Here is a 25,799-nt window from a genome sequence, read left to right as displayed (position 1 = left end):
CTGCTGCACTACAGGGACCGCGATATTCTCCAGAAGGCAAGATCCATGGGCCCCTATCAAGTGGAGAATGTCCCGGTATCAATCTATCCGGATTATCCCATGGAGGTCCAGCGCAGGCGCTCCTCCTTTCAGGCGGTGAAAAAGGCGCTACGGGACGAGGGCCTGCAGTACTCCTTACTGTTCCCGGCTCGCCTCAGAGTGGTACTGGACGGAAAGACATCCTTCTTTACGGACCCCGCGGCGGCCTGGAGCTGGTTCGAATCGGCCCGCACGGGAGCAGCAGCACATGTGGACGAGAAGGGGCCGTCGGGGACCCGAACGAGGGCCCGCCGCAGCAGGCGCAACAGGACACGGACAACAGGGGTCCGATCACCGGGAGCATCCCAGACGGTGCTGGAGCGGCGGGCCGCGTTGCGGGCGGTCTCTGTGATATCGGGGGCCGCGGCCTCCCAGCCCAGTGAAGACTCGGGCTCCAAGAGGGGCTCGGAGGCCTCCCTGTCGGATGGCCCTGGAGAGGACGCGGAGCTGCTACCGGACGTGACCCCAGGGACAGCGGATGAACTGCTGGACGCTTGAAGGAACTGGGACTCCCCAGGGTGCAGTAAGAAGCGCAGAGCGGGAGTAGGATGTATGTGGGGAGGGGGGCCCTGACCTGGCTTGCGGGGTTGGGAGTGTGATCGGTAACTGATGACGCCTTGCGGACCGGAGATTGTTGCTGGGGGGCCCTGGAGTGGAGAGCGGGAGATTTGAAGGGGCAGGGAATACCGGGGGGGGATTTGCAGAGACTGGGCGCGGATGCACAGCAGGGGACAGTCGACCGGCCCGTCTGGTGCGGAGCCACCACCTCACCCTCACGGACATTGTGAGACGCTGGTGGCTACCAGAGTGTTAGATATTGTTTGGGGTGGTATTTGGATGGTTAACTGCAGTTTAGCACCTGTTCTGGGGAGGGGAGGGCGTGTGGGGAGTTGGGGAGTTGTGGGGCTTCAGGGGAATGTCAGTGTGCCTCGGAGGGCTGGGATAGGGTGGCTGGTAAGGCGATGGGATGGGGACCCCACCTGAACTGCGAGTCCTAACCTGGAATGTGAGGGGGCTCAGCTCTATGGGGAAGAGATATAAAGTGCATGCCTACCTGGTGCGGAGAGGGATTCAGGTAGCCTTCCTCCAAGAAACCCACTTAGATCGCGAGGAGGGGAAGGCGTTGCAGCGGCGCTGGCGAGGCCAATTATTCTATACTACCTTCTCGAAGTTTGCCCGAGGGGCCCTGATATGGGTTAGGGCGGGAGTTCCTTTCCAGCCACTGGCGACACTGGTGGACCCGGAGGGCAGGTTTGTAGCAGTGCAGGGGCGACTAGATGGGAGGGACATGGCCTTCTGTAGTGTGTATGCCCCTAATGTAGACCAGGCCGCCTTCTTCTCCAGACTGTCGGGGCAGCTCGCGGCCTATTTGACGGGGACGGTGGTGTTGGGAGGGGATTTTAATTCAGTGGCTGATGTTGAGCTGGATAGGTCCCACCCGCCCCTTGCACAATCGGTGGTCCGTAGGGTGGCCAATAGTAGGCACGCTTGGCAGGACACCTGGGGGTTGGTAGACACGTGGCGGACACATCACCCGATGGATAGAGATTACTCCTTCTACTCAGTCCCCCACGAGTTGTATGTCCGTTTGGACAGTATATTGTGTTCCCCGGATGCCCAGACTCTGATGCGGCATAGTGAGTATTTGGCTAAAACCATCTCGGACCATAACCCTTATGGGGGTGCTGCAGTGGTCTAGACAGCGGCAGGCGATACCCACATGGCGCTTAAACCCCCTGTTGCTGGAGGACCCGGTTTTCCGGGCGGAGGTTAGCGGCTGCATAGAGCAGTACTTTAGGACTAACTCGGATACGGCGTCGACCCGGGCGACGGAATGGGATGCGTTCAAGGCGGTGGTTCGGGGAGTTTGTATATCGTCCACCGCTGGCGTGCGGAAGACTTTGCTGAAGGAGGTAACGGGGGCGGAGGCCCGACTGCGGACGGCTGAGCGCGCGCACCAGGCGGGGGAGGGCGAGCTGCCTGCGGTCGTGGAGGCGCGTGAGGGCGTAGCGGTGTGTGTAGAGAAGCTTCGCTGCTTTGATCATAAGGATTACCTTACCCGGGCGCATGCGGAACGGGATAAGGTGGGGTCTCTTCTGGCATGGTTGGCGTCCCCGACGGCCCGCGGTACCCCTATATTATCTCTGGTCGAGGCAGGGGGGGTCCCGGTCTATTCTCAGACGGGGATCGATAAGCAGTTTGCAAGTTATTATGCAGGGCTGTATGACAGCACCATGCAGGGGGAACCTGAAGGCTTGGCCGAGTTTCTGGTGGCGGCTCGCCTACCCCGGCTGGATCCGGAGAGCGAGAAGGACCTCGGGGGTGCTATATCCCTGGGCGAGATTCGTGCAACGATTAAGCATATGGCCAGGCGAAAGACCCCGGGAGTGGACGGTTTGCCCATTGAGTTCTATGCGGCTTGCCCGGATCTGCTAGCGCCACAGCTGCAAGTCCTTTACGGCGAGGCTTGGCGACTTGGGCGCTTACCGGCCTCCGCTCGAGAGGCAATTGTGGTGCCCCTGTTGAAGCCGGGAGGGGAGGCTGGCGCACGCACGGCGTACCGCCCGCTCTCCATGTTGACGGTGGACTACAAAATCCTGAGTAAAATCTTGGCGTCGCGCCTGTTGACTCATATGACCGCCTTGATCCACCCGGATCAGGTGGGCTTTATCCCTCGGCGTAACACGGCCACGTCGGTGCGACGTTTGTTGCGGGTGATGGAGCTGGACCGGGACATATATCCGGAGGCCTGCACACTGTCGGTTGATATCGAAAAGGCCTTCGATAGTGTCGAGTGGCCCTATTTATGCCGAGTGTTGCGGGCTTTCGGCCTGGGGGACGGCTTTGTGCGCTGGACCACCTTGCTCTATAACGAGGCCACGGCCCGGGTGAAGACGGGGGCCACCATTTCGGCCCTCTACCCGGTGCGGAGGGGGACGAGGCAGGGTTGCTCGCTCTCCCCCTTGTTGTTCGCCCTGGCTATTGAACCACTGGCGGCGCATGCCCGACTGGGGCGTTCTTATGCAGGCGTTCACTTGAGGGGGGATGCCCACTATATCTCTCTGTATGCTGATGATCTGCTGATGTTCTTGGCGGATGCCGAGGGTGCACTGCGTGGGGCGACAGCCTTGTTGGAGGCCTTTGGACGCCTATCTGGGCTCAAGGTCAACTGGGGCAAGACGTGCCTGTTCCCGCTGGGGCCTGGCGGCCGGGCCCCCCAGTCACTGGGGCTGGTCCGATGGGAGGGGGGCTGCCTGCGATATTTGGGGGTCAATATCTACCACACCCAGCCGGACCTGCTGGAGGGGAATATTGGCAGAGCCATTCGCGGCTTGCGGGGTAGCATGAGTTTCTGGAGTACGCTCCCACTTTCGTGTGCCGGGAGGGTGGCGATGTTTAAGATGGTGGCGTTGCCACGACTCCTCTATTTCTTTCGCACCCTACCTATATGGGTACCTGCGTCGTACTTCCAACGGCTCAGGGCAATGTCCACGGGCTTCATTTGGGGCTCCGGGAGAAGGCGGGTGGCCTTGACCACCCTGCGGCGGCCGAGGGCAGAAGGGGGCCTAGCAGTCCCGGACTTCGAGTGGTATTATCTGGCGGCCCAACTCCAGTGGCTTACACAGGCGGTTGCCAGGGAATACAGGGGTCCGGAGGGCCCACAGGGCAGGTTGATTCCGCGGCATGTGCTGGCCTTCATAGTCTTACAGCAGAGGCTGGACCTTGCCCTGCTTACGATGGAAGAGTGTACACTCCGGCTGTGTTGGAACCGGTGCCAGAGGAGGGCGGCGATAACTCGCCCATATGCCCCGGAGATTCCTTTGGGAATGTGTACGGCGTTCCCGCATGGAGGCGACTGGTCTGGGCTGGCTGTTTGGGAGGAGTTGGGCGTGCAGATGGTGGGCGACTTATTCCGGGAGGGGGTGCTGCTGCCTTTCCAGGAGTTGCAGGACTCCTATGGGCTCCCACGTGGGGACTTTTTACTTCACGCGGCCCTGGTAGCGAGCCTTCAGCGGCACTAGAATGCGGGGCTCTCGGAGCCACCGGTAGCTGCAGGTTGCCAATATGTAGTGATGGCGGCGGGCACGGCCAAGGCCATTACTTGTCTCTACCGCAGACTGTCGTCGGAAGGCCTACCGCCCCTTGCCGCCCTGAGGGGCAAGTGGGAATTGGACCTTGAGAAACCAATCCCCGAGACTACCTGGACCACGCTGGTGCGGCGGGCCTGGAAGGGAACGCGCAATGCCCGGTTCCAGTTGGTTCAATTTTTTACGCTGCACAGGGCATATTTGACGCCGGTTAAAATATTGCAATATTTTGGGGGTGCGCACTCGCAATGCCTGCGGTGCGGAAGAGAGGGTGCTGATTTTCGCCACATGTTTTGGTCCTGCGTTCAGTTGGGTGATTATTGGGCAGAGGTTATGGATTGCCTAAATCAGGTGACGGACCGTGCTATTGACCCGGACCTGGGGGCCCGTTTACTGCGTTGGTTCCCGCACACCCGCCGGACGAAGGTCACTAGCAAGTTTTATGACTTAGGATTGATAATGGCCAAGAGGGAACTGACTATGCACTGGAAGTCCAGGACGGGGCCTAGCTTCTTGCGGTGGAGGGCGGCCTTTGCGCGTTGGGCGGGGGCTGAGGGTGCGCTCCGGTTGCAGTTAGCTCTTCAGAGGGAGGACGAAAAGGCGCTGGCGACGGCACGTGCGTGGGAGGCGCTGGTGGTGGAACTTCAGGGGCTGATGTCTAACAACGGGACAGAGGGGGACACATCTGGCGGGCAGGAGGAGGCGGTGAACGGGGAGTAGAAGGGGAGGAGTAGCGAGCACTGGAAACAAGGGTGTGGCTAGGCGCGAGGGAATGCCATGGTGCTCTGGTGGAGGTTGGGCACCCATGTATGATTTATGGCAGGGAGGGGGCACATCAGGAGCGAGGAGAAAGACAGGAGGCACACTGACATGGGGTGGGAAGGGCCCGTATGGGCTGGAAGCTTATTCTCCCGGATATTGGCTGGTAACTCTGTATGTGCAATACATTCTTTGACCGGGGAGGAAGCGGGGTTTGTACTGAGTTGTTGCTATGAAAACAATAAAAAATGTTTCAACAAAAAAATAGGTAAAAACAATGTGTCGAAATTGGATTTCAGCGAATATTTATCATTTGCACATTACCAAGCAACGTATTCCGATTAGTTTTGATCAAATTAAAGTCTTGATTTCCATCTCACTTCAGAATTACAAAAAAGGGGTTTCCAAACTACTGAAATGTATTCTGAAACATTTGTACTGTTCATTTACAAGCTATTAAAATTATGTGCTACGCAATTGTGTGCCAATTCACTTTCGGAATGAACAGGACACCTGTTCTTTACCAGCTCACCAGACTGAGCCGGTAGGTCTTAAAAATAGCTTGACTTGATCAAATCTGACTCGCCATAGCGAGTGGACAAATGGATTTCTCGAGGCCTGAGAAGGAGACCATTTTTAGGTCGAGTCTACTAGAAAATACGTACGCTGTCTGTTACAAGGGAAATTGTGGCTTACTAAGAACATAGAGGGGTTTAGAACCCGCCCATTGCTTACCATTGGTTGGCTTTCCGGGTCACTTTCATTCGCCTGCTTTCCATTTGTGTCCCAGCTTGTCAATCTTGTTTTTATTCTTCCCACTGGAGCATTGCCTCTTTACAATCTGTTTGAGTGGTTGGTATTGTTGCTTCCATTGCTTTCTTTTCAAGCACTACGTTTTTCTTGTGTGGCGCACTCCACTGGGGTGTGTCTGTTGGAGTTGTCTACCTCGTTTATGTTTCTCCCTCTGCTGCTCTGTTGTCAGTCTGCTCTTCACTGCTCTCCTCCCTCTTGCATTTACAATGCGCTTCTCCCCATTGCTTCCCCCCACTCATGCCCTCATTGTTGCTTTCCCTTAACCATGTGTTGGTTTTGGTCCCACCCTTCCCCGTATCTTTCGTATCCCCTCCAGCGCTTCCGCCCATTGCTTCTGTGGACCCACCCACGTACTTCGGCATTACCCCTCACACTACCCCATAGTTTCTTTGCACCCCCATCCCCTTTAAATGAAAATAAAATACATTTTAGTGTGTTCTTTTCTTTTTAGTTAGCATTTTAACTCTGATCTGTAACTAAAAATAAAAGAAAAAAGCACCCACTTTATTTGGTAGACAAACATCTACAAAACGGCATGACAGTTTCTTTTATCTTTTAAAGTATAGCAATGCTACACAGCATCGTGGACGCTGTGCAGCGTGACTAAAAACAATTGCCGAAGCCAATATATCACAAAGGTGAGAGCCATTAGCTTTATCAATACTTGTTCTTTCAGGGCTGTGACAGAATGCACCTCCAAAATGAAGGTCAGGACGGCCATGCAAATAAATACAGTAGTGGTCATCAGCATTAGGCTTCTCTGAATATGGTCCATGGCTGTAATCTCAAAAACCGATGACAGTACTGTTAAAATGCATAGTGCAAACAGCGTTGGACTTTGCATGGCACTTGTTAACAGCAAACAGTGTCACTGTATCAAAATACAGAATCACATTGCACAGAGGTGAGGTGCCAAGGTTGCAGTTGGCTCTTGAAGCGGAGAGAGGGGTCCCTGTGAGGGTCTCTCTGATTCTTTTAAGATGTTACCACATCTTAGTGTGCACTGTGTGGATCGGGTTTAACAACTGGGAAGTGGTGTTGATTACATGCTGTGATTGGAAAGGAGAGGAATTAAATGAAAATATGAATTTCTAAAGTGTACTAATCACCTGAGCGTCAAGGAACCGAGGGTTTTAGATATTATCATGAGTGAGTTGCACCACAGCGCCTTTTGTGGTCTGGCAAGCAGAGATTGCTCTGTCACCATCCCACTTGGGTCATATTTATTTAAATATTCCAAGCATCAGTTCTGTGATCACAGTCTTGGGTAAAAAGGGATATTGTGCTGCAAAATTCCATTCTATATATACTCTGAGGAACGAAACAGAGTACTCTGAATTCATTACGCAAATGACAAGAAACCCATTTGAAGTGGTGAAACCTACGCATATTCATTACATACAGGGGCCAGATTACGGCTGCTCTACTCTACTCTCTTTCCTTCACATTCAGCTGCAGGACATCAACAGGGCTGCACTGTTCATATCTTGGTGCTAGCTCTGGCAGATGAAGCAAGGATCTGTCATGTAATCGATGGGCCTTGGGCTCTGGTACTCTGCTCCCCAGTGGAAAAGTGGAAGCGTTCATCCACTTCTTAAGAAGCCAGGCTTGGATCCCTCGATCATAAATAAAAGATCATCCAGTCACACTCTTGCCGGAAATGGTGATGAAGAAACTTAGCAAAACCAAAGGGGATGATGGACGGAGTGTTGAACATTGCATGCACTCACCACCAGTCAACTGATCTGGGTTTAATCCATCATCATGCTTTAACTCACTCCGCCACCCCAGTTCAGACATGGCCATATGCAAATCAGTCTGACCCTGTGCCTCATGGGAACAGTCCAGCCCGATGAAGAAACTTAGCCACATGGCTGGCTAACCTCCATGAAACACTGTCTGTTGGCATAGGCGCAGGTAGGATTCTGTCCACTGCCCAGAACCAAATGAGTTACAGCTGTAGTCCTAGACTAGGTACTATAAGAATGAAGGAGATCATAGGGGCCTCTTGATGTTGGATCTTTCTGCTGCCTTTGATGCAACTGATCGTAAGATCCTGGTAGGGTGTTCGGGGCTTCTGGCCTGGTATCCCAGCTCTAGATTAGTTTAAATCTTTCCTTTCATGCAGGTCATAGATAGTGTCCATGCTTCAATTTAGACCAAGAGTGACTAGCTTATAACTGGAGTGCTCCTGGTTTAAGCACGCCCTCTGTTATTTAACCTTTGAGGACTGCCTTTAGGAAAGCTGGTGAGGTCGTTTGGGTTTGACAAGTTAACTTATGCTTACAACACACTACTCCTCAGACGTTTGACCAAAATGACCCGAATAACATCAGTCACCTGGGTGGCTACCTTTGTGCCACCAGGACTGAGTGACTACCAATTTACTAAGGCTCATCAGAGGGAAAAAAAGGAGATCTTGGTCTGGAAAGGTTCAACAAAACCACATTCAATAAATTCAGTTACAAACTTGGGGTTAATTCACAGCAAGGGGTATAAATGTAGGAAACGTCTAGTGCAAATTCCACACAAAATAAATGGTGTTTGACTGAAACCTTCGATGCCCAGGGTGCAAAATATGTGAAAAGCTGGCCTTTTACAACTGAACCCGATTTCGCAATGTGCGTACATTTCTGTCTTCATTGTTACAAGTCACATTATGTACTATCAGGTGTTGACCACTATAATTCCATTAATCTGTACTCGCACAAAACTCTAAATAAACTGCAGTGACTTCAAAATGTAATGGTCAGACTAGTCAGTGGGTAGACAAAGATTACAGTGGCTTCCTGTCGATCAACGTATTCAATTTGAAGTGCTCCGTTTGGTGTACCTTGCTTGCCATTGTACTGGTCCACACTTTTTAGGTCTCGCCTGAGCAAGCGCGCATGCGCTGCTCTGCGAGACATTTAGTAAGGGCTTTAAACTTTGGAACCCACGCTTCTGCGTGTGCTTTGGTTTTCTTCACCCGCTCTTGGCCTTTGTATGCGTCCAATTGGCCAAAGGCGGGTGCATGTCCCACCTTCTCTCTGTCCTGGCCTAGAATCCGCAGGAGCGAGCGCGGCTTTCCTCCAGCGTCATGGCTCATTAAGCACAGCGTAAACTTTAAGCTCCAAACGCAGTCGCTTTCACCTTTGCGTTCCATGCGTGTTTTATTTATTTGCTAGAGCGCCGTAATGCCTTTCTGCACAGAACACCCCTGCTACCTCCCAAACATCAACTAGAGCTATGCCATGGTTGGTTTCTTTTCTTTGTGAGCCACTCTCACTGCAGGCACGACGTATTTTAATTTTTTTATTAACGGAGCATTGCGCTTTAATGCGCTTTAAATTTTAAATGCAGTACTGGGCTGTACAGAGCCCTCATTGCTGTGCCTGCACTACATCAACTGATATTTGTTTGTAGTGTAGTGTGCAGTACTGGGCTGTATAGAGCCCTCATTGCTGTGCGTGCGCTACATGAACGGATATAATAGGCTCTTGCTCTACAAGGTCTGCCGGCTCTTTGTTTTGCAAATTCATACAGCGCAAACTATACTCAAGAGTAGTAGAAACCATCACAAGACACCCAGTTACATTACACAAGATAACATTCACACAAGAACACATTGCCTTTTAGAAGGCACGGGAGATTAACTAATTTGCTCAGAATCACACATTGGTAAGCCAACGCCGTGACTCGAACACCACCAGCTTCCGCACGCGATCAATCAATTAATCGCACACGATCATCATGCGTGATTAATCGATTAATCTCCCCCATGGTCCCCCTGTTTACTAAAAACGGGGTGCTAAGGAACATTCACATGCGCTATAAGAAGGGACCACTCGGTTTCGTGTTCTATCTACTCGCCGTTTTTTGTATCTAATATTCGCCCTCTTTCTGCTCTCCCATGTGCCCCCTTCGAGATCCTCCTCTCCATCCACATTCTGCCAGCACCCTCCTACCCAATAGTCGTCCACCACCAGCACCATGTCCACCACCATGTCCACCACAATCACGTCCACCACCACCACCGCATCCTCCACCACCACGTCCTCCACCACCACCACCGCGTCCTCCACCACCACCACCACGTCCGCCGCCACGTCCGCCACCACCACCACGTCCGCCGCCACCACCACCGCCACCACCGCCACCACGTCCGCCGCCACCAGCACCATGTCGGCCGCCACCAGCACCATGTCGGCCGCCACCAGCACCACGTCCACCGGCACCACGTCCACCGGCACCACGTCCACCGGCACCACGTCCACCACCGGCACCACGTCCACCACGGGCACCACGTCCACCACGGGCACCACGTCCACCACGGGCACCACGTCCACCACCGGCACCACGTCCACGTCCTCCACCACGTCCACGTCCTCCACCACGTCGTCCACCACCACCACCACGTCGTCCACCACCACGTCGTCCACCACCACCACGTCGTCCACCACCACCACGTCGTCCACCACCACCACGTCGTCCACCACCACCACGTCGTCCACCACCACGTCGTCCACCACCACCACGTCGTCCTCCATCACGTAGTCCACCACCACCACCACGTCGTCGACTACCACCACGTCGTCCACCACCTCCACCACCACCACGTCGTCGTCCACCACCACCACTGCATCCACCACCACCGCTGCATCCACCACCACCGCCGCATCCACCACCACCACCGCCGCATCCACCACCACCACCGCCACATCCAACACCACCACCGCCACATCCAACACCACCACCGCCACATCCAACACCACCACCGCCACATCCAACACCACCACCGCCGCCACGTCCACTACAACATCCACCACCACGTCCACCGCCACGTCCACTACAACATCCACCGCCACGTCCACCGCCACGTCCACCGCCACGTCCACCGCCACGTCCACCGCCACGTCCACCGCCACCACCACGTCCACCGCCACCACCACGTCCACTGCCACCACGTCCACCACCACCATCACGTCAACCACCACCACGTTGTCCACCGCATCCACCACCACCACATCCACCGCCACTGCCACGTCCACCGCCACGTCCACCGCCATGTCCACCGCCATGTCCACTGCCACGTCCACCGCCACGTCCACCGCCACCACCACTTTGTCCACCACCACCACCACGTCGTCCACCACCACCACATCGTCCACCACCACCACCACGTCATCCACCACGTAGTCCTCCACCACGTAGTCCTCCACCACGTCGTCCTCCACCACGTCGTCCTCCACCACGTCGTCCTCCACCACGTCCACCACCACGTCCACCACCACGTCCACCACCACCACGTCCACCACCACGTCCACCACCACGTCTACCACCACCACGTCCACCACCACCACCACATCCACCACCACCACATCCACCACCACCACATCCACCACCACCGCCACCACCACCGCCACGTCCACCACCACCGCCACGTCCATGTCCACCACCATGTCCACCACCATGTCCACCACCATGTCCACCACCATGTCCACCACCATGTCCACCACCATGTCCACCACCATGTCCACCACCACCATGTCCACCACCACGTCATCCACCACCACCGCGTCCACCACCACGTCCACCACCACCACTCGTCCACCACCACCACTCGTCGTCCACCACCACCACCACCACGTCCACCACGTTGTCCACCACCACCGCATTCACCACCACGTCGTCCACCACCTCCACCACCACACACCGCATTCACCACCTCGACCACCACGTCCACCACCACGTCCACCTCGTCCACCACGTCCACCACCACGTCCACCTCGTCCACCACCATGTCCACCACCACATCCACCACCATGTCCACCACGACCACCTCGTTAAACCACCACCACCTCGTCCACCACCATCACGTCCACCACCACCACGTCCACCTCGTCCACCACCATCACGTCCACCATCATGTCCACCACCACGTTGTCCACCGCATCCACCACTACCACTGCATCCACCGCCACGTCCACCGCGGCCGCCACCACCACTTTGTCCACAACCACCACTTCATCCCCCACGTCCGCCGCCACCACTACCACGTCCGCTGCCACCACCACGTCCGCCGTCGCCACCACCACCATGTATGCCGCCACTACCACGTACGCCACCACCACCACGTACGCCACCACCACCACGTACGCCACCACCACCACGTACGCCGCCGCCACCACGTACGCCGCCGCCACCACGTACGCCGCCGCCACCACCATGTACGCCGCCGCCACCACGTACGCCGCCGCCACCACCACGTCCGCCGCCACCACCACCACCACGTCGTCCTCCACCACCACCACGTCGTCCTCCACCACCACCACGTCGTCCTCCACCACCACCACGTCGTCCTCCACCACCACCACGTCGTCCTCCACCACCACCACGTCGTCCTCCACCACCACCACGTTGTCCTCCACCACCACCACGTCGTCCTCCACCACCACCACGTCGTCCACCACCACCACCACGTCGTCCACCACCACCACGTCGTCCTCCACCACCACCGCCAGCACCACGTCCGCCGCCAGCACCACCACGTCCGCCGCCAGCACCACCACGTCCGCCGCCAGCACCACCACGTCCGCCGCCAGCACCACCACGTCCGCCGCCAGCACCACCACGTCCGCCGCCAGCACCACCACGTCCGCCGCCAGCACCACCACGTCCGCCGCCAGCACCACCACGTCCGCCGCCAGCACCACCACGTCCGCCGCCAGCACCACCACGTCCGCCGCCAGCACCACCACGTCCACCACCACCACCACGTCCACCACCACCACCACGTCCACCACCACCACCACGTCCACCACCACCACCACGTCCACCACCACCACCTCCACCGCGTCCACCACCACCACTCGTCGTCCACCAGCACGTCGTCCACCACCACATCGTCCACCACGTCGTCCTCCACCACCACCACATTCACCACCTCCACCGCATTCACCACCACCACCGCATTCACCTCCACCACTACGTCCACCGCGTCCACCACCATGTCCACCTCGTCCACCACCATGTCCACCACCACGTCCACCACCACGTCCACCTCATCCACCACCATGTCCACCACCACGTCCACCACCACGTCCACCTCATCCACCACCACGTCCACCTCATCCACCACCACGTCCACCTCATCCACCACCACCATGTCCACCATCACGTCCACCACCACCACCACTGCGTCCACCGCCACGTCCACCACCACCACTTTGTCCACCACCACCACAACCACTTTGTCCACCACTCCGTCCACCACCATGTCGTCCTCCGCCATGCCCACCACCACCTCGTCCACCACCACCTCGTCCTCTGCCACGTCCACCACCACCTCGTCCTCCGCCACGTCCACCACCACCTCGTCCTCTGCCACATCCACCACCACCACATCCACCACCACCACCACCACATCCACCACCACCACCACATCCACCACCACCACCACCACCACCACCACCTCCTCCACCACCACCGCCACGTCCACCACCAACACCACTGCATCCACCGCCACGTCCACCACCACCGCCACATCCACCACCACCGCCACATCCACCATCACCGCCACGTCCGCCGCCAGCACCACGTCCGCCGCCACCACCGCCACGTCCGCCGCCAGCACCCCCACGTCCGCCGCCAGCACCCCCACGTCCGCCGCCAGCACCCCCACGTCTGCCGCCAGCACCCCCACGTCTGCCGCCAGCACCCCCACGTCTGCCGCCAGCACCCCCACGTCTGCCGCCAGCACCCCCACGTCTGCCGCCAGCACCCCCACGTCTGCCGCCAGCACCCCCACGTCCGCCGCCAGCACCCCCACGTCCGCCGCCAGCACCCCCACGTCCGCCGCCAGCACCACATCCGCCGCCAGCACCACATCCGCCGCCACCACCACGTCCACCACCATCACGTCCACCACCATCACGTCCACCACCATCACCACCACCACCATGTCCACCACCACCACGTCGTCCACCACCACGTCGTCCACCACCACGTCGTCCACCTCCACGTCGTCCACCTCCACGTCGTCCACCTCCACGTCGTCCACCACCACGTCCACCACCACCGCCACGTCCTCCACCACGTCCCCCACCACGTCCCCCACCACGTCCCCCACCACCACCATTGCATCCACCACCACCATTGCATCCACCACCACCATTGCATCCACCACCACCGCTGCATCCACCACCACCGCTGCATCCACCACTGCCGCATCCACCACCACCACCACATCCACCACCGCCGTGTCCGCCGCCACAACCACCACGTCCGCCGCCACCACCACGTCTGCCGCCGCCACCACCACGTCCGCCGCCACCACCACGTCCGCCGCCACCACCACGTCCGCCGCCACCACCACCATGTCCGCCGCCACCACCACCACGTCCGCCGCCGCCACCACGTCCGCCGCCGCCACCACCACGTCCTCCGCCGCCGCCACCACGTCCGCCGCCGCCACCACGTCCGCCGCCACCACCACGTCCGCCGCCACCACCACGTCCGCCGCCACCACCACGTCCGCCGCCACCACCACGTCCGCCGCCACCACCACGTCCGCCGCCACCACCACGTCTGCCGCCACCACCACCACGTCCGCCACCACCACCACGTCTGCCGCCGCCACCACCACCACCACCACGTCTGCCGCCACCACCACGTCCACCACCAGCACCACCACGTCCACCAGCACCACCACGTCCACCACCACCACGTCCACCACAACCACGTCGTCCACAACCACGTCGCCCACCACCACCACGTCGCCCACCACCACCACGTCGCCCACCACCACGTCGCCCACCACCACCACGTCGTCCACCACCACGTCGTCCACCACCACGTCGTCCACCACCACCACCACGTCCACCACATCCACCACCACCGCAACAACCACGTCGTCCACTACCACGTCGTCCACCACCACCATGTCGTCGTCCACCACCACCGCCGCATCCACCACCACGTCCACCACCGCCACCACATCCACTACAACGTCCACCACCACCACGTCTACCACCACCACCACGTCCACCACCACGTCCAACACCACCACCACCACGTCGTCCACCACCACCACCACGTCCACCACCACCACTCGTCGTCCACCGCCACGTCATCCACCACGTCGTCCACCACCACCACCGCATTCATCACCACGTCGTCCACCACCTCCACCGCATTTACCACCACCACCGCATTCCCCACCACATCCACCGCCACCACCTCCACCTCCACCTCCACCACGTCCACCACTACGTCCACCACGTCCACCACGTCCATCTTGTCCACCACCACGTCCACCACCACGTCCACGTCCACCACCATGTCCACCACGTCCACCACCATCACGTCCACCACCATCACGTCCACCACCATCACGTCCACCACCACCACCACGTCCACCACGTAGTCCAACACGTCTTCCACCACCACCACGTCGTCCTCCACCACATCCACCACCACGTCCACCACCGCCACGTCGTCCACCATGTCGTCCACCACCACCACGTCGTCCACCACCACCGCCGCATCCACCACCGCAGCAGCCACCACCACCACCGAGTCCGCCGCCACCACCGCGTCCGACGCCACCACCGCCGCATCCGCCGCCACCACCGCCACGTACGCCGCCACTATCACCACGTACGCCGCCACCACCACATACGCCGCCACCACCACGTCTGCCGCCACCACCACGTCCACCACCACCACGTCCACCACCACCACCACGTCATCCACCACCACGTCATCCACCCCCACCACGTCGTCCACCACCACCACGTCGTCCACCACCACCGCAACAACCACGTCGTCCACTACCACGTCGTCCACCACCACCACCATGTCGTCGTCCACCACCACCGCCGCATCCACCACCACCGCATTCACCACCACCACCACCGCCACGTCCACCGCCGCCACATCCACTACAACGTCCACCACCACCACGTCTACCACCACCACGTCCACCACCACCACCACGTCCACCACCACCACCTCCACCATGTCCACCACTATGTCCACCTCAACCATCACCACGTCCACCTCGTCCACCACCACGTCGTCCACCACCACGTCCACCACCACCACCACCACTCGTCGTCCACCACCACGTCGTTCACCACCACGTCATCCACCACCACATCATCCACCACCACCACCGCCGCATCCACCACCGCCGAGTCCGCCGCCACCACCGCCGCATCTGCCGCCACCACCGCCACGTACGCCGCCACCACCACCACGTACGCCGCCACCACCACCAAGTACGCCGCCACCACCACCACGTCTGCCGCCACCACCACGTCCACCACCACCATGTCCACTCCCACCACCACCGCAACAACCACGTCGTCCACCACCACCATGTCGTCGTCCACCACCACCGCCGCATCCACCACCACCACATTCACCACCACCACCACCGCCACGTCCACCACCGCCACGTCCACCACCGCCGCCACATCCACTACAACATCCACTACAACGTCCACCACCACCACGTCTACCACCACCACCACGTCTACCACCACCACATCCACCACCACCACATCCACCACCACCACATCCACCACCACGTCGTCCACCACCACCACTCGTCGTCCACCACCACATCGTCCACCACCACGTCGTCCTCCACCACCACCACCGCATTCATCACCACGTCGTCCACCACCTCCACCGCATTTACCACCACCACCGCATTCACCACCACGTCCACCACCACGTCCACCGCCACCACCTCCACCACTATGTCCACCTCAACCACCACCACGTCCACCACCACGTCGTCCACCACCTCCACCGCGTCCTCCACCACGTCCACCACCACCACCACTCGTCATCCACCACCACGTCGTTCACCACCACATCTCCACCACCACCACCGCATTCCCCACCACCACCGCATTTACCACCACCACGTCCACCACCACCACGTCCGCCACCACCTCCACCGCGTCCTCCACCACATCCACCACCACCACTCGTCGTCCACCACCACGTCGTTCACCACCACGTCGTCCACCACCACGTCATCCACCACCATGTCGTTCACCACCACGTCATCCACCACCACATCATCCACCACCGCATTTACCACCACCACGTCATCCACCACCGCATCGTCCACCGCCACCACGTCCACCGCCACCACCACCACGTCCACCGCCACCACCACCACGTCCACCACCACCACCACGTCCACCACCACCACCACGTCCACCACCACCACCACGTCCACCACCACCACCACGTCCACCACCATCACGTCCACCACCATCACGTCCACCATCATCACGTCCACCATCATCACGTCCACCACCATCACGTCCACCACGTCTTCCACCACCACGTCGTCCTCCACCACGTCCACCACCACCGCCACGTCCACCACGTCGTCCACCACCACCACGTCATCCACCACCACGTCGTCCACCACCACGTCGTCCACCACCACCACCGCCGAGTCCACCGCCTCCACCACCACCACCGCGTCCGCCGCCACCAACGCCGCATACGCCGCCACCAACGCCGCATACGCCGCCACCACCACCACCACGTACGCCGCCACCAACACCATCACCACCACGTACGCCGCCACCACCACGTATGCCGCCACCACCACGTACGCCGCCACCACCATGTACGCCGCCACCACCACTTCCACCACGTCCACCACCACCACGTCGTCCACCACCACCACCACCTCGTCGTCCACCACCACGTTGTCCACCACCACCGCCACATCCACCACCACCGCAACCACCACGTCGTCCACTACCACCACGTCGTCCACTACCACCATGTCGTCCACCACCTCCACCACCACCATGTCGTCGTCGTCGTCCACCACCACCGCCGCATCCACCACCACCACTGCCGCCGCATCCACCACCACCACTGCCGCATCCACCACCACAGCCGCATCCACCACCGCCGAGTCTGCCGCTACCACCGCCGCATCCGCCGCCACCGCCACATCCGCCGCCACCGCGTCGTCCGCAACCACCACGTCGTCCACCACCACCACCACCATGTCGTCGTCCACCACCACCGCCGCATCCACCACCACCACCGCATCCACCACCACCACCACCACCGCCTCATCTACCACCGCCGAGTCCGCCGCCACCACCGCCGCGTTCGCCGCCACCACCGCCGCGTCCACCGCCACCACCACGTATGCCGCCGCCACCACGTACGCCGCCGCCACCACCACGTACGCCGCCGCCACCACCACGTACGCCGCCACCACCACCACCACGTACGCCGCCGCCACCACCACGTACGCCGCCACCACCACTTCTACCACGTACGCCGCCACCACCACATCCACCACCACCACCACGTCCACCACCACCACGTCCACCACCACCACCACACATCCACCACCACACATCCACCACCACCACATGTCCACCACCACCACCTTGTCCTCCACCACACGTCCACCACCACCACCTCGTCCTCCACCACACGTCCACCACCACCTCGTCCACCACCACACGTCCACAACCACAACCACATGTCGTCCACCACCACAACCACATGTCGTCCACCACCACCACATGTCGTCCACCACCACCACGTCGTCCACCACCATGTCGTCCACCACCACCATGTCGTCCACCATGTCGTCCACCACAACCACGTCATCCACCACCACGTCCACCACCGCCACGTCCACCACCACCGCAACCACCACGTCGTCCACTACCACCATGTCATCCACCACCTCCACCACCACCATGTCGTCGTCCACCACCACGTCCACCACCATCACCACTTCCACCATCACCACCACGTCCATCACCACCATGTCTGCCGCCACCACCACGTCTGCCGCCACCACCACGTCCACCACCATCACCACGTCCACCACCATCACCACCACGTCCACCACCACGTCCACCACCACGTCTACCACTACCACGTCCACCACCACCACCATGTAGTCCACCATGTAGTCCACCACCACGTCGTCCACCTCCACTACCACGTCGTCCACCTCCACTACCACGTCGTTCACCACCACAACCACCACGTCGTCCACCACCACGTCCACCACCACGTCCTCCACCACCACGTCCACCACGTCGTCCACCACCACCACCATTGCATCCACCACCACCACCATTGCATCCACCACCACCATTGCATCCACCACCACCACCATTGCATCCACCACCACCACCATTGCATCCACCACCACCACCATTGCATCCACCACCACCACCATTGCATCCACCACCACCACCATTGCATCCACCACCACCACCGCATCCACCACCACCACTGCCGCATCCACCACCACCACCGCCGCATCCACCACCACATCCACCACCACCGCCGCATCCACCACCACATCCACCACCACCGCCGCATCCACCACCACCGCCACCACCACCACGTCCGCCGCCACCACCACCACGTCTGCCGCCACCACCACGTCCACCACCACCACGTCCACCACCACCACCACGTCATCCACCACCACGTCATCCACCCCCACCACGTCGTCCACCACCACCACGTCGTCCACCACCACCACGTCGTCCACCACCACCGCAACAACCACGTCGTCCACTACCACGTCGTCCACCACCACCATGTCGTCGTCCACCACCACCATGTCGTCGTCCACCACCACCGCCGCATCCACCACCACCGCATTCACCACCACCACCACCGCCACGTCCACCGCCGCCACATCCACTACAATGTCCACCACCACCACGTCTACCACCATCACGTCCACCACCACCACCACGTCCACCACCACCACCTCCACCACGTCCACCACTATGTCCACCTCAACCATCACCACGTCCACCTCGTCCACCACCACGTCGTCCACCACCACGTCCACCACCACCACCACCACTCGTCGTCCACCACCACGTCGTTCACCACCACGTCATCCACCACCACATCATCCACCACCACCACCGCCGCATCCACCACCGCCGAGTCCGCCGCCACCACCGCCGCATCTGCCGCCACCACCGCCACGTACGCCGCCACCACCACCACGTACGCCGCCACCACCACCACGTCTGCCGCCACCACCACGTCCACCACCACCATGTCCACTCCCACCACCACGTCATCCACCACCATGTCATCCACCACCACCACGTCGTCCACCACCACATCGTCGTCCACCACCACATCGTCCACCACCACCACGTCGTCCACCACCACCGCAACAACCACGTCGTCCACCACCACCATGTCGTCGTCCACCACCACCGCCGCATCCACCACCACCACATTCACCACCACCACCACCGCCACGTCCACCACCGCCACGTCCACCACCGCCGCCACATCCACTACAACATCCACTACAACGTCCACCACCACCACGTCTACCACCACCACCACGTCTACCACCACCACATCCACCACCACCACATCCACCACCACCACATCCACCACCACGTCGTCCACCACCACCACTCGTCGTCCACCACCACGTCGTCCTCCACCACCACTACCGCATTCATCACCACGTCGTCCACCACCTCCACCGCATTTACCACCACCACCGCATTCACCACCACGTCCACCACCACGTCCACCGCCACCACCTCCACCACTATGTCCACCTCAACCACCACCACGTCCACCACCACGTCGTCCACCACCTCCACCGCGTCCTCCACCACGTCCACCACCACCACCACTCGTCATCCACCACCACGTCGTTCACCACCACATCTCCACCACCACCACATTCCCCACCACCACCGCATTTACCACCACCACGTCCACCACCACCACGTCCGCCACCACCTCCACCGCGTCCTCCACCATGTCCACCACCACCACTCGTCGTCCACCACCACGTCGTTCACCACCACGTCGTCCACCACCACGTCGTCCACCACCACGTCATCCACCACCATGTCGTTCACCACCACGTCATCCACCACCACATCATCCACCACCGCATTTACCACCACCACGTCATCCACCACCGCATCGTCCACCGCCACCACGTCCACCGCCACCACCACCACGTCCACCGCCACCACCACCACGTCCACCACCACCACCACGTCCACCACCACCACCACGTCCACCACCACCACCACGTCCACCACCACCACCACGTCCACCACCACCACCACGTCCACCACCATCACGTCCACCACCATCACGTCCACCACCATCACGTCCACCATCATCACGTCCACCACCATCACGTCCACCACCATCACGTCCACCACCACCACCACGTCTTCCACCACCACGTCGTCCTCCACCACGTCCACCACCACCGCCACGTCCACCACGTCGTCCACCACCACCACGTCATCCACCACCACGTCGTCCACCACCACGTCGTCCACCACCACCGCCGAGTCCACCGCCTCCACCGCCACCACCGCGTCCGCCGCCACCAACGCCGCATACGCCGCCACCAACGCCGCATACGCCGCCACCACCACCACGTACGCCGCCACCAACACCATCACCACCACGTACGCCGCCACCACCACGTACGCCGCCACCACCACGTACGCCGCCACCACCATGTACGCCGCCACCACCACTTCCACCACGTCCACCACCACCACGTCGTCCACCACCACCACCTCGTCGTCCACCACCACCGCCACATCCACCACCACCGCAACCACCACGTCGTCCACTACCACCACGTCGTCCACTACCACCATGTCGTCCACCACCTCCACCACCACCATGTCGTCGTCGTCCACCACCACCGCCGCATCCACCACCACCACCACTGCCGCCGCATCCACCACCACCACTGCCGCATCCACCACCACCACAGCCGCATCCACCACCGCCGAGTCTGCCGCTACCACCGCCGCATCCGCCGCCACCGCCACATCCGCCGCCACCGCGTCGTCCGCAACCACCACGTCGTCCACCACCACCACCACCATGTCGTCGTCCACCACCACCGCCGCATCCACCACCACCACCGCCGCATCCACCACCACCACCACCACCACCGCCTCATCTACCACCGCCGAGTCCGCCGCCACCACCGCCGCGTTCGCCGCCACCACCGCCGCGTCCACCGCCACCACCACGTATGCCGCCGCCACCACGTACGCCGCCGCCACCACCACGTACGCCGCCGCCACCACCACGTACGCCGCCACCACCACCACCACGTACGCCGCCGCCACCACCACGTACGCCGCCACCACCACTTCTACCACGTACGCCGCCACCACCACCACATCCACCACCACCACCACGTCCACCACCACCACGTCCACCACCACCACCACACATCCACCACCACACATCCACCACCACCACACGTCCACCACCACCACCTCGTCCACCACCACATATCCACCACCACCACCTTGTCCTCCACCACACGTCCACCACCACCTCGTCCTCCACCACACGTCCACCACCACCTCGTCCACCACCACACGTCCACCACCACAACCACATGTCGTCCACCACCACCACATGTCGTCCACCACCACCACGTCGTCCACCACCATGTCGTCCACCACCACCATGTCGTCCACCATGTCGTCCACCACAACCACGTCATCCACCACCACGTCCACCACCGCCACGTCCACCACCACCGCAACCACCACGTCGTCCACTACCACCATGTCATCCACCACCTCCACCACCACCATGTCGTCGTCCACCACCACGTCCACCACCATCACCACTTCCACCATCACCACCACGTCCATCACCACCATGTCTGCCGCCACCACCACGTCTGCCGCCACCACCACGTCCACCACCATCACCACGTCCACCACCATCACCACCACGTCCACCACCACGTCCACCACCACCATGTCTACCACTACCACGTCCACCACCACCACCATGTAGTCCACCATGTAGTCCACCACCACGTCGTCCACCTCCACTACCACGTCGTTCACCACCACAACCACCACGTCGTCCACCACCACGTCCACCACCACGTCCTCCACCACGTCCTCCACCACCACGTCCACCACGTCGTCCACCACCACCACCATTGCATCCACCACCACCACCATTGCATCCACCACCACCATTGCATCCACCACCACCACCATTGCATCCACCACCACCACCATTGCATCCACCACCACCACCATTGCATCCACCACCACCACCGCATCCACCACCACCACCGCATCCACCACCACCACTGCCGCATCCACCACCACCACCGCCGCATCCACCACCACATCCACCACCACCGCCGCATCCACCACCACATCCACCACCACCGCCGCATCCACCACCACCGCCACCACCACCACGTCCGCCGCCACCACCACCACGTCCGCCATCACCACCACCCGGCTGCCGCCGCCACCACGCCCGCCGCCAAGACGTCTGCCGCCGCCACCACGTCCGCCGCCACCACGTCCGCCGCCACCACGTCCGCCGCCGCCACCACGTCCGCCGCCGCCACCTCCGCCACCATCACCACCATGTCCACCACCACCACCATGTCCACCACCTCGTCCACCACCACGTCGTCCACCGCCACGTCGTCCACCACCACCACCACGTCGTCCACCACCACCGTCACGTCGTCCACAACCACCGCCACGTCCACCACCACCACGACTGCAACCACCACGTCGTCCACTACCATCACGTCGTCCACCACCTCCACCATGTCGTCGTCCACCACCGCCGCATCCACCACCACCGCATCCACCACCGCCACGTCCACCACCGCCACGTCCACCACCGCCACATCACTACAACGTCCACCACCACCACATCCACCACCACCACCACGTCCACCACCACCACGTCCACCACCACCACGTCCATCACCACCACGTCCACCACCACCACATCCACCACCACCACGTCCACCACCACGTCCACCACCACGTCCACCACCACGTCCACCACCACATCCACCACCATGTCCACCACCACCACTCGTCCACCACCACCACGTCATCCACCACCACGTCGTCCACCACGTCGTCCTCCACCACCACCGCATTCATCACCACGTCGTCCACCACCACCTCCACCACCACGTCCACCACTCGTCGTGGACCACCACGTCGTCCACCACCACGTCGTCCACCACCGCATTTACCACCACGTCGTCCACCACCTCCACCGCATTTACCACCTCCACCGCATTTACCACCACCACCGCATTTACCACCACCACCACGTCCACCGCCACCACCTCCACCACGTCCACCACTACGTCCACCTCGTCCACCACGTCCACCTCATCCACCACCATGTCCAACACCACATCCACCACCACGTCCACCACCACGTCCACCACCACCACCACCATCACGTCCACCACCATCACGTCCACCACCACCACGTCTACCACCACCACGTCCACCACCACCAGGTCCACCACCACCAGGTCCACCACCACCAGGTCCACCACCACGTCCACCACCACCACGTTGTCCACCGCATCATCCACCACCACTGCATCCACTGCCACGTCCACCGCCACCACCACTTCGTCCACCACTCCGTCCACCACCACCACGTCCACCACGTCCACCACCACCATGTCGTCCTCCGCCACGTCCACCACCTCCACCACATCCACCACCACCACATCCACCACCACCACATCCACCACCACCACATCCACCACCATCATCACGTCCACCACCACCACCACGTCCACCACCACCGCCATGTCCACCGCCAACACCACTGCATCCACCGCCACGTCCACCACCACCGCCACGTCCACCACCACCGCCACGTCCACCACCACCACCTCATCCACCACCACAACCACCACTCCGTCCACCACCACTCCGTCCACCACCACTCCGTCCACCACCACTCCGTCCACCACCACTCCGTCCACCACCACTCCGTCCACCACCACTCCGTCCACCACCACTCCGTCCACCACCACTCCGTCCACCACCACTCCGTCCACCACCACAACGTCCACCACCACAACGTCCACCACCACAACGTCCACCACCACATCCACCACCACATCCACCACCACAACATCGTCCTCCACAACATCCACCACCACAACGTCGTCCACCACCACCACCCCATCCACCACCACGTCCACCTCATCCACCACCACATCCACCTCATCCACCACCACGTCCACCTCATCCACCACCACGTCCACCACCACCACCCCATCCACCACCACGTCCACCCCATCCACCACCACGTCCACCCCATCCACCACCACGTCCACCTTATCCACCACCACGTCCACCTCATCCACCACCACGTCCACCTCATCCACCACCACATCCACCTCATCCACCACCACATCCACCTCATCCACCACCACGTCCACCTCATCCACCACCACGTCGTCCACCACCACGTCCACCCCATCCACCACGTCCACCCCATCCACCACGTCCACCCCATCCACCACCACGTCCACCCCATCCACCACCACGTCCACCTCATCCACCACCACGTCCACCTCATCCACCACCACGTCCACCTCATCCACCACCACATCCACCTCATCCACCACCACATCCACCTCATCCACCACCACCACGTCCACCACCACCACCACATCCACCACCATGTCCACCACCACCACCACATCCACCACCATGTCCACCACCACCACCACATCCACCACCATGTCCACCACCACGTCGTCCACCACCATCACGTCCACCTCATCCACCACCTCGTTCACCACCACCACCACGTCCACCACCACCACCACGTCCACCACCATGTCCACCACCACCACGTCCACCACCACCACCACGTCCACCACCACGTCCACCACCACACGTCCACCACCACCACCTCGTCCACCACCACACATCCACCACCACCACCTCGTCCTCCACCACACGTCCACCACCACCACCTCGTCCTCCACCACACGTCCACCACCACCACCTCGTCCACCACCACACGTCCACCACCACAACCACATGTCATCCACCACCACCACATGTCGTCCACCACCACCACATGTCGTCCACCACCACCACCACATGTCGTCCACCACCACCACCACATGTCGTCCACCACCACCACCACATGTCGTCCACCACCACCATGTCCACCACCATGTCGTCC

The 25,799-nt window shown here is 60.9% G+C and overlaps 2 protein-coding genes across 8 annotated transcripts in view; one reads left to right on the top strand and one right to left on the bottom strand.

Annotated features, from left to right (window-relative positions):
• RALGPS2 (Ral GEF with PH domain and SH3 binding motif 2) overlaps positions 1 to 25,799 on the bottom strand; it is a 983,056-nt gene that overhangs the window by 543,866 nt on the left and 413,391 nt on the right. The gene's annotated exons all lie outside the window — the stretch shown is intronic.
• The window catches only part of LOC146833760 (uncharacterized), a 72,332-nt gene continuing 62,585 nt past the window's right edge, over positions 16,053 to 25,799 (top strand). Inside the window, exons 1-2 of the mRNA XM_085600210.1 lie at positions 16,053 to 16,329; positions 16,725 to 17,064. Of these exons, the coding sequence (XP_085456336.1) occupies positions 16,053 to 16,329; positions 16,725 to 17,064 (617 nt within the window). The remainder of the gene's footprint in view (positions 16,330 to 16,724; positions 17,065 to 25,799) is intronic.

Source organism: Triturus cristatus, chromosome 4_2 (genome assembly GCF_964204655.1).
Source record: "Triturus cristatus chromosome 4_2, aTriCri1.1, whole genome shotgun sequence".
NCBI classification, from domain to species: domain Eukaryota; kingdom Metazoa; phylum Chordata; class Amphibia; order Caudata; family Salamandridae; genus Triturus; species Triturus cristatus.
Note: the sequence above shows the minus strand (reverse complement) of the source record. Positions and strands in the feature narration are given on the sequence as shown.